This window comes from Haliaeetus leucocephalus, unplaced genomic scaffold (genome assembly GCF_000737465.1).
Source record: "Haliaeetus leucocephalus isolate CR32 unplaced genomic scaffold, Haliaeetus_leucocephalus-4.0 Scaffold556, whole genome shotgun sequence".
Classification (NCBI taxonomy): Eukaryota; Metazoa; Chordata; class Aves; order Accipitriformes; family Accipitridae; genus Haliaeetus; species Haliaeetus leucocephalus.
Window position 1 is genome coordinate 7,257,976 of NW_010972992.1, and position 10,718 is coordinate 7,268,693.

The 10,718-nt window shown below is 41.3% G+C and overlaps 1 protein-coding gene across 2 annotated transcripts in view; it reads left to right on the plus strand.

The window, feature by feature from the left end:
* The first annotated feature begins 1,414 nt into the window (after positions 1 to 1,414).
* Positions 1,415 to 10,718, plus strand: part of GABRD (gamma-aminobutyric acid (GABA) A receptor, delta) — a 20,743-nt gene continuing 11,439 nt past the window's right edge. For both annotated transcript variants that reach the window (XM_010577460.1, XM_010577461.1), the window contains exon 1: positions 1,415 to 1,708. In XM_010577460.1, coding sequence (XP_010575762.1) covers positions 1,626 to 1,708 — 83 coding nt within the window. In that variant the 5' untranslated portion in view covers positions 1,415 to 1,625. The remainder of the gene's footprint in view (positions 1,709 to 10,718) is intronic.

Here is a 10,718-nt window from a genome sequence, read left to right on the forward strand (position 1 = left end):
TCTTTTCCTCCTTAGTGTGCATTAGCTGCAGGCATGACCATTGCAATGTGCAGAGGAAGGAAAAGGTCAGAAAGAAAGTACCCCCCCCATCATCCTTACACGTTTATGACATATGATCTTGTATGTGTGTGTCTATACGTTTGTGTGTGTATTGTGTACATCTGTACATCTCTTCTCCTCCTGGATCCCACGGGGCTGTTAGTCCCCTCACCCACCACCCCTTAGTTGCCGTTTGAAATATTGGTATTAGATAGTAATACAAAATTAAGCATACGAAAAGATAAATCGAACACTTTACCCCAGGTGCATCCTTTCATTTGATTAAGGTGTCTGCACATTCATTTTTGCTTTACGGTATAATTTCTTTAAAATGTCTCCTTCAGAGTGTTTCCTTTGTGGGTTGGTTTTAAAATTGTCATTCTAGATTGAACAGCACCAAAAAGCAGAGGAGGCGGAGGAGGAGAGAAGAAAAGAGCGAATATGGAGGAGAAAATCGAGTTTGACCTGCAAGTCAAGATGAAACCAAACTCCCGAAAAGCCTTCTGGCCGGGTTCCCTACTGACCCTCCTGCGGTGAGTCCCGTTCCTTTAGAGCGAGCAGAGGTCCCCGAGAGTTTGCAAGGCACAAAAGGTGGAAACGTGCACGGCGTTATTGAGCGCTAACGATGTCAGCCCCCGAGCAACCCTGGGATGGAGGATTGCAAACGCAGTTTCACAGCTCCCGGGCTCGCCGAAGTAACCTGAAGCGTTTCACTTTAGAGAAGCCCCTTAGGAAGCTGAGAGCGACGAGGCAGAAGTTTGTAAAACCTTGGCTCTGCCTCTTTCGGGTTCGTACCGCCAGCCTGGGACAGCTTTTAAACAGCGAGGAGGTAGCAATTCCCCCCCCCCCCCTATTCCTACTCCCTCTTCCCTTGGAAAGCTGCTGGAAGACGGGCTGCAGCTGCGCTCGCCCCGGACTTGTGCAGCCGGGATTTGCGCGGGGAGGAACGGAGCGGAGCGGGGGGGCGGGGGGAGGTGGCAGCGTGTTCCCAGCACCCAGCGGCACTCCGGCCCTGCCGTTCGCATCCCCTTTGCCGTGCCGAGCAAACCTCCTCTACGGCTGGATCGCCTCTGCCCTTAGCTCGGGCTGCAGCTCCCTCCTCCTCCTCCTCCTCCCTGGGATGATTTGCACAGGACGGGTCTAGTATCTCCGGAGCGCTTCTACTTTGCTCCCACCCGCGCTCGGTGGGACTAAGCTATCGTTTAATGGGAGGTTATTTTCGGCAACCAGCCTTGCACCCGGGCGGACCGGCCGGAGGAAGAGCCGGGCGCTTCTGAAAGCGGCAGAGGAGGTTTGCCAAAGCAGGGCAGCGGAGCCGGCGGGGTTGTTGAACCGGCGGAGCCCAGCCGAGGTGCCACCCCGCCGAGGAGGGGAGAGAGCTGCCCGGCTACCTGCTCCGTGTTTCTGGCTGCCTGCATGGCTCCCGGGCACTGTAGAGATTGTGGGGGCTGTTGCTGCTGCTGAGCAACAATACATTGCTTTAAACTCAGCCTCAACTTAGCCCGGCAAGCAAGGATGGCAACGCTACTGGAGCTTTGCAGCTGCCAAGAGAGCCAGGGAACCTGGGTTTTGTGTGCCACTGTCTAATGTATGGGAGTAAAATGGAATTTCTTACCTGGGTTTTTCCTGCCTTGGTTCTACTGTGCACCCAACAGCACAGGTGTATCAGGTAAGAAGACGCTTTATCGTTCTTTCTTAGGCTGGCCTTAGACAGCCGTTCTTTCGGTGTGGCTGGGGTGAAAAATGCCAGGTCTGCCGGTAGCTCCCACTACCACTTTTGCCCAGGGATGCTCTCCATTTACGGGCTACCACTGCTTTGAGTGAGTGTTCAGTAGAAAAAGGGGTCCTGACTGAAGAGTTTCCTCAGTGTGCCCCATCCTTTTTTTTTTCTTCTTTTTCTAGCAGAGGATGCACTTCAGCCAGTTGGGCAGCAGTTTCTTGGGTTAATCAAGGGGTGTGTTTTTAACAGGATGCCTGTGGAAGCCTTTTCCCGAGGGCACTTACTCTAAATTGGGGGCAAACACTTTTTGTAATGGCACTGCACATCCCAGCGCAGCCTCATCCCCTTAAACAGCTCTGTAGGGGGCCTGCTTGAACATGAAACTCTTCCATGAAACCCAGCACAACCAGTGGGGTACTAACTGAACATCTTTGCTTAGGGCCTCCATAGGTACAATTAAAAATCCCAAAATACAGGCAGCCCTTTCTAATGGGTTCATTAAGTGTTTTGAACTTGAGATAAGAGGAAGAGACTGGCAGAGATCTTAGAAAAAACGTTTGAAGAACGCCAACCATTTCTTAAAATAAGAAATTGTAAAGATATATGTTTGCAATTCTCAGTCACATTTATTCTGAAGGTGTTAGCTAGGCAACCAGCTATGTTCTCTATATATTCTCTACAGATCTGGAGGCTGCATGTGGAGAAAGCTTGCCATGATTATGCAATGAAAATAGAAGGGGGAATAAAAAAGAACTTGCCGCATGTAAAAACATGCCTACATCATCCACAGCAGAGATGGCTGTGGTATTAAAGGGGTCTTCCTGCTTCTACTTTATAGACATTATTAATAGCTTCAGAGGAGTATAAGAAGCAAAGTGATAATTGTAGTAAGACATAACATTGCTGTTACAGTTTTTGGAATTAATTAGTGCAATCTGATTTTTTCACTGGGAAGGAAAAGGATCTTGCATTACAGGAAGTGTCAAGTCAACTGCTCTTATTCAGGACTGACATAATGATTTATCTTATGACCTTGAATCTGTTATCCAGGGTCAGATCCTGACACCCTCATGCTCTGAAGCAATCCAGTATTACAGTGAAGGCAGAGAAAATACTGCTTATGACCTAAGGGCATCAAGATCTTGCCCATAATTTCAGTGATCCTGTTTCTCTATCTGCTCTTGGGCTAGCATTAAGCATTTTAGTTGAAAAGTGGTGTTTGAGTATAAAAGAAAAAAAAGAATTATAAGGAAGAGTCAGCCTTAGCCTCTGTCTTCAAGGTCTGTTTCTAGGCACAGCAACTGCCAAGATATGTGCAACCTATAATTTGTTGGATAAATTATTTTATATTTGGATTAATTACCTAGTTACTTGACTTTCTTCCTCCAGTTACACAATAGTGATGAGCTGTTTGTTAGAAATATAGATATATATACGCATGGCAGAGAGTAAGGCAAGGCAAATTCTGGCTTGTGAAATTCCAACTGTTCAGTTTGTAGTAGTTTTCCAAACATGCCAAAGTGTAAGACATTCAATGGTCAAAGAAAGCTGCTCTGTTTAGTACAACAGTTTTCTGAAGATGCAGGATTTAGGATGGCTATGGCAGAACATGGTTTAATCTTATAAAAAGTGAGTAACCTTGCTTACACGTGTACTTTCGATGAGTTAAAGAGAACGAAAACAGAATTTTGTCCTTGCATCAGTAAAATTACTCACACATAGATGACCTATGAAATAATTCCCCTTGTAAGGGCCCAAGAAGCACATTAACTTCCTTATTCTTCTTCCTTGGAGTTCTGTAATATGATATTACATATAATTATTTTTGGTAAGAGATGCTTTTATGAAGAGCAGTATTTTATTAATACTGTGGTTTTATAACAATGGGCAAAACTGCCAATAGCTACATTTTATTGCTCTGATTTTGTTTTCTGAATGTAACGTGATCCATGGTTACAATGACAGAGGCCACCCAACACCACTAAGTTCTCTGCTTGGGAGTTCTATGGACTGTATATTGACAGGTGTAAGCAAAAACATATTCAAAAAAGGAAGAACATTTCAGCGAGTTCTGAACTCAGTGGTATGACATAAGACTTCCCAAAGGCAAAACTACCTATTAAAATAATGTTAAGGTTTGGCAGAGGAGGGAAGTGGGGAATACATGTAGCCTGCTTCCTCACAGCATTTTTGAATATCCTTTCAGGGTGCTTTAGAGGGCTGTATTTGAAGCAATTTCTCTGTCATGTGTGCTATTTGACTGAAGTGAATGAGCCAAATTCAACCTAAGTCAGCACATCCTACTTACGCCAGTGCTGTTTTCAGGTAAACACTTTTAAAAAGTAGTATTTTGTGGTCTGCTTGAGGCAGTGATTAGCGGCAAGAAATTTGGCATTCATATGATTGACAGCTCTTTGGGGCAAAGACGGTAGCTTCCATTATTTTATCAGAGTTTGATACGCTGTGGATGCTGCAATAATAAATGTGTCATAGTGAATGAGATCATCTGCTGAAAGACACTTAGTGAAACATTTCTTCATTTGCGCGGGGAAAGAGTATATTGATAGGAGTTTTGGGGTGTATGTCCGTACTTCTAATTCTTTACTGGAAGAGATTTTAATTCTCTAATTAAAAATAGGTGTATCTTTTATATTTAGGATTCTACTATGTTAAATGACTTTTATACATTTGCATAGAATTGTCCTTCTGTTGTGTGTCTCCCCCAGCCTTTTACTGCTATTCATAGAAACAGAGCAGCTTTAACACATGAATATAAGCAAAGAATGGTCCATTTTCTGCAGCTTAAAACTCACAGAGAGGAAATAAGGGCTTTTATGTTCAAAAGGTTGCCACGAATTAAGCCTAATGCTTTTTCAATTACATTTCAAAATACGAAACATATTTACAGTGAGCTTCACTTAGAGTCAGGAATGGCAGATGGGAAGGATACACATACTGCTCTGGATAATCCTGGACTTTGACAGAGGCCAGATTCTTCACTGACCTTGCAGGATATTCCTTGTCTTTTTCCAAAGGAAAAGTTTTCTTGAGTGGCAGTGACATCTGGGACATTTGCCCCCAAAAGATTATCTCAAAGAAAATGAAATGTACTCCATCCCAGTCCTCAGTATCAGTCAAACCAGTATTTCCATCTACCAGCTTAAAAGATTGATATAACAACTATGTCACAGTCCTAAAAAGAATCAGGTTAGCAGATTTAAAGAAGAAACAGGAGAGGCAAAAAGTGATTTTCCACATGTTACTGCTATACATGTTTGTCAAAAGGTTAGTGCACTCTCCCTCCAAGTGTGACTTAAAATCAGTATCTCATTGGCCACTGACTTAAAGATGCTGCTGAGCTTTTTGCACTGCTGTGCCAAAATAGTATTGCTAATGTTACCTCTTGTTCAGCTGCTGTAGTGCACTCATTCACACAGAACATATAGATTGCCTCTTTCCTTGGTGTAATTTAAATACTTGCCAGATTTTTTCTAGTAATAGTGATAAATTTCTAGCAACCGTTTTCAAGCAGTGTTCTGGAAGAGTGAAGACAGGCTAATACCTCACTTGCCTGACAAGATGCGCTGTCCAAGTTGATTGATGCTTCTCCTCAATCACTCCACATTAGTAGAATGCAATGGTCCTGCAGCAGCTCAGAGAAAGATGTCAGCTTGGATAGAAAGGATTTGGGGATATATGTACTTTTTATTCTAGAACTGATAGTACTTAGCTCTGAAAGAGATGTATTTCTTTGTCATTTGAGATTAATTGCTTGTAGTTGCCTTCCCTAACCTGTGTCAGGGACAGTTTTGTTAGGCAAAGAAGAACTCGTAGTTTTGCCAGGTTTATCAATGGTGATTTCCTCTCCCCTTTGTCTAGTGTGCAAGACAACTAACTGTTCTTTTCATATTTTAAACAGCAGCAATTTGTTTTCTACTGCTAACGAGTTCTGTTGAAGTTCTCACAATGCTTGAACTCCAGATATGGACAGATGCAAATATATTCTCCAGAATATCTGCTTGAAATGAGATGTGTACAGAGTCAGAGTATGGATGGAAAACTATCTTCTTCAGCTTTAGATTTGGAACGACTTCCAGAGTGATATTAGTACACATGACTATGTTGCTATTCAGACAGCTAGGCACCCCACTCTGGCCTGGTGCAAAGTAAAGATAAGCTTTTTGATGAGCTGTTATGCCCTGTGTATTTTACAAATCAATAGCTTAATTTTACCAAGTCCTTTTCTTACTAAAACAAGCTTTACAGCAGCTTACATCAAGAAGTGAACTTGCTGAATCAACTAATAGTAGTTTCCTTTCTTTTCATCTTTACTGCTTACACTATGAAAAGTTAATCCTTTCCAATGTGTCTTTTCTATGCTGGTCTTCCTTTTTCAGGTACAATAAATGAATAATATTTTAGGCCATATATAATCCCAACTACTTATCAAGGATGAATGAGATTCTCCAACTGTCCTTCATGTTAACTTAAGCACTGGATCTCATGTGCAGAAGTCTAGAGGAATGGCTCAAAGGAGTTATCACAAACTGGCCTGTAAAGTTCCATGAAAATAAAGGTCTGCTTTCCAAAGTCATCATTTTTGACTGAGGACTGCTATACTATCTGTTAATATTCACACTTTTGTCTTCATCAGATAAAAAAGAAATGAAAGTATTACAGGTAGAATAATGTTCTTGAGTTTGTTATTTCACCTCTCCCTTAATATTCTTGCGGGATAAAAAAAGAGTGGAACAGGAGATTTCTACTATGCTGGAGTACCTGGATGACTTTAGACCTAAAGAGCACAGACCAGACTGACACAAGCAGAGCTTGAACTCGTTTACACCATGCTGAATCATACACCCAAGCATACAGCCCCTGCTACATTAGTTCTTATGTCTGTATTATTTCCCTTGCTCCATCAGCCTCCATGTCTGTCTAACAAAATGTAATTTGAAGAACATGGCTGTTTAAAGTTATCAGTGGGTAGTTTAAAGGTACAATATAGGTTCACAGAATGGCTGAGGTTGGAAAGGACCTCTGGAGGTCATCTGGTCCAACCCCCTGTTCAAGCAGGGCCACCCAGAGCCAGCTGCCCAAGACCATGTTCAGACGGCATTTAAATATCGCCAAGGAGGGAGACCACAACCTCTCTCAGCAATCTGTCCCAGGGTTTGGTCACCCTCCAGTAAACAAGTGTTTGCTGATGTTCAAGCAGAACCTCCTGTGTTTCAGTTTGTGCCCGTTGCCTCTGGTCCTGTCGCTGGGCTCCACTGCAAAGAGCCCGGCTCTGCTTTCTTTACACCCTCCCTTCCTGTGTTGATATACATTGATAAGATCCTCCCTGAGCCTTCCCTTCTCCAGGCTAAACAGTCCCAGCTCTCTCAGCTTTTCCTCATATGAGAGGTGCTCTTAATCATCAGCATGAAAACAGCCTAATATTAGCAAAAGCTTTTGGTAGCTCAGTGATAACTGTTTGTAAATGAAACTGTAGGCTATTCTGATTCACATATTCTCTTTGAGTATCTAGGAGCCATTCTGTGAGCAGCATGCTAGTGTGTGAGAATGGCAGTAACTGAGTAAGAGTAATTTCGTTGTCTATTTCAAAGAAATTTAAAAATGAACCAGTAGGATAAACATCAACAAAGTAAATCTAGCCATAAAATTATTTCAGCAGTAATATTTTAATAACCCCCAGTGGTATTAAGTGCATATAGCTCCACTAACTTCAACACATTTGTTACACTGATGATCTGACCCTAAGGCTTTATTAATAATAGAAACAAGATTCTTTTTAATTGTGTCATGGATATTTAAGTAAAACTCCCTCTAGATTGTAATCTGCTTAAAACACATGGCAAGCTACAGCCCACAGTTTTTAACCCAACTTGCGTCATTTTAACTTCCTTTTAGCTCTATGGCTCTCCTTAATTCCATTAAAATACAATATTGACACAGGATAACTGCTGCATAGTGTAAATGCTTTATCAAAAAAGATGAGGCTCCTGGCAGTTCTTATAGTGACATTACTTCTTTTATAGCAAGTGACTGATTATGTTAGTTATCTGGGGATGAGTTCTTGATGCACTCAAGTAGCAATACCTATTGTAAAAGGGGAGCAGCAGAATTCAGTTTTATTATTTTTCTCAGGTTTAGTACTCATAAATATACGTGGTATTCTAATTTTACAACAACTTGTACCTAGCACTTTCATACTATTGTATATGTAGGAAGCATAAGCTAGATTCTCCCATCCTCACAGATCAGGCACACAAGATAGGTCACTACTGTGTAGTCACCTTTTGACTTGAGTATTGTTTTCAAAACACTTTACAGAACTTGGCTGCAGTTTTAGCAAAAGGAGTGGAAAAGCACTACCTTCTACTGAAAAGGCAAAGAGATTTTAGGCACATATATTAATTCAGGTGTATTCTAGTTATTTACTCTAATTACGTAAAGTCTTAAAGTACGATTCTTTACCTATAAAAGGAGTTCAGATATTTTACTGATTAGGAATACCATTACTTATCTATGGCTGAGCCGTAGAAGTTACAAATAAGTATATTTTTAAACCTAGTCTCACATTTAAACATTTCAACACAGTCTCACATTCTCTAATCTGCCAAGGCCTGAACTTAAAAAATTATCTATTTTCTGTATTAACTGATAGCCTTAGCATCTCCAGAAATAGGGTAGTGAATGTAAAAGAAAATAGATGAAAGAATTTCTGAACTTCAGTGTTTGATGGTATTGCAGAAAAAAGCCTGACCTTAGCATCTGGATCTTGCCAAGTATTATGAAACTGTAATTTCACTGAACTAAATACCGACAGTTAGATGACTGAAAGAGCAGCACATAGGAAACAGCAGTCTGATAGAAAGAAGTGTTTATATAGTTGATGAGACCCAATAAAGAAGGAAAAAACTCTGTCAACATCTGTTATAAATCTTCAAAGCCCTTGTCTAAATCAATTATGTTAAGATCCTTACTCAGAAGAGATACAGGAACCCGAGAAATACCTGAGATAGTCATTTGAGACGAACATACAGCAGTGTGCTCATGGCAAGGAAACATTATAAATGCAATTTAATATATATACCCAATTTTAAAATTTTGCCATGAACTAATGCAGTTTCAATTTGAAGCAGCGTACGTATGCTTTAAGGTCACTTAAGCTTTGGCAACTCTGTCAATGCAAGTTTTCAGTGCCTTTGCTGCTCAGAACTTATATTTATACATTGTAATCTCACAACTCCTTCCTTATATAATTGACTCCACACATGCGGGGCAAGAATTTTATGATCAGGGCAATCAAAGATTTTTCTTTCAGTCCCCTATGAGAAGAAGAGTTGGTTATTGTAGGATACTCTGCTACTGTGCTAGCAGTAACTGGATGTGCTGAGCTGAACGCCCAGATGGGCATATTTTGGAGAGAAAAAATGTGCTTTATGTGGGTCAATGTCTCATGGACACTCTAGGAAAGTTATGTAAGTACCAAGGTAGAATAAGTTTATGGTATATTATTTTGCAGCCTTTCATTGCTGTTTAATGTGTTTCTTTTCCGTTCCTAGTGATATGTATCTCTCAAATGCCATATTTATTGCTGGGCTTAGTGGAAGATGCTGAAACAGTGCTCAGACTGTTTTTATATAGTACTTGAATTCGGATACAGGCCCTGTCAAACCACTGGCAATTTTTCTCTTTGCAAAGAGTTGTGGTAGACGTTGTCAGTCTTTCATTTATCTATTCCTGTCATGTCAATCATAGTGCTGGCAAGAGGAATTACGTGAGCAGGCACAGATCTTCAGATGAAGTCTGCCAGCTCAGTTTAAACAGCTAATGAAGACAATACTATCTTGTCTTTGTTTATAAGAGATTATGGAATATCCACATGACTGCTTGTACTAGGAGGGTTGAGGGGCTGGCATCTGCCAGGTGGTGGAAAATGGTAACAAGAAACTGTGCTAATGTCTTCAAGGAGCATCACTGGATCAGAAAGAAGCATATGCCTAGCACCTTAGAGATGGAGCTTTATTTCTGGGAGGGGGACTGTGGCATGCTGCACAAATCTGACAGCAACACATTACCTCCCAAACAAAACCTACTGCCTGTTTGGTGGCTCACTCAGGTCCCAAGAGTGACTACAAAAGGATGCCTGCATTATGGCATCCCACACTCCTGACAGTGTCCTGAGGACAGATGGCCAAACACCCACACTGCCTGATGCTGGCAAGTGCAAAACAGCACAAACAGGTGAGCTGGGGCCCTCCCAGCACGATGGAACCATCCCTATACGCCCAAAACTCTGGGGAACCTGCGGGAAGGTGGAATGCGACAGAGACATTTCAGTGCTATGGATACCTACCTGTCGCAAAAAGGAGTGGTTTGGACCACTTAAAGGGTATTAGCAAAACTGATCCAATAGGAATTTATAAAAGTGCGACTTCACAGAATTCGATGGCAAGGTTCACTATATTGCTTAATACATGGATGAAACGTACAAAGGAAAATTAAGTTAGAGTCAAAGTCAAATTATGTATACAGAGACCAAAGACGCAGTAGGGTAAAAGAGAAACAAAGAAATACAAAGAAAAATCAAGTTACAATTGATTTCTCGTGATTTGTACAGAGATTGGGAATGTAGAAAGGTAGGGGAGACCCTCCCATTGAGTCACGAGGTTCAGAGGAGACCCCCTTGCTTTCTAAACTCCTGTCGGAGTCTAGGTGCTGCTGAATCAACTCCTAGTCTCAGACTCGGTCAACAGTTTATATCTAAAGAGATTATAATAGCAGCCTGAGATTCATTCACAGTTGAATAAAGTTCACAACAGTAATTTAAGTATAGATTTTGAAAAGCAATATTTGTAATCAGGTTTTATCTAAGAGCTGATTCACCCTTTCCAATAGTTGTTTAAGATGATTATTCTCACTCACAAGTTTATCAACTCAGATTCCTAGT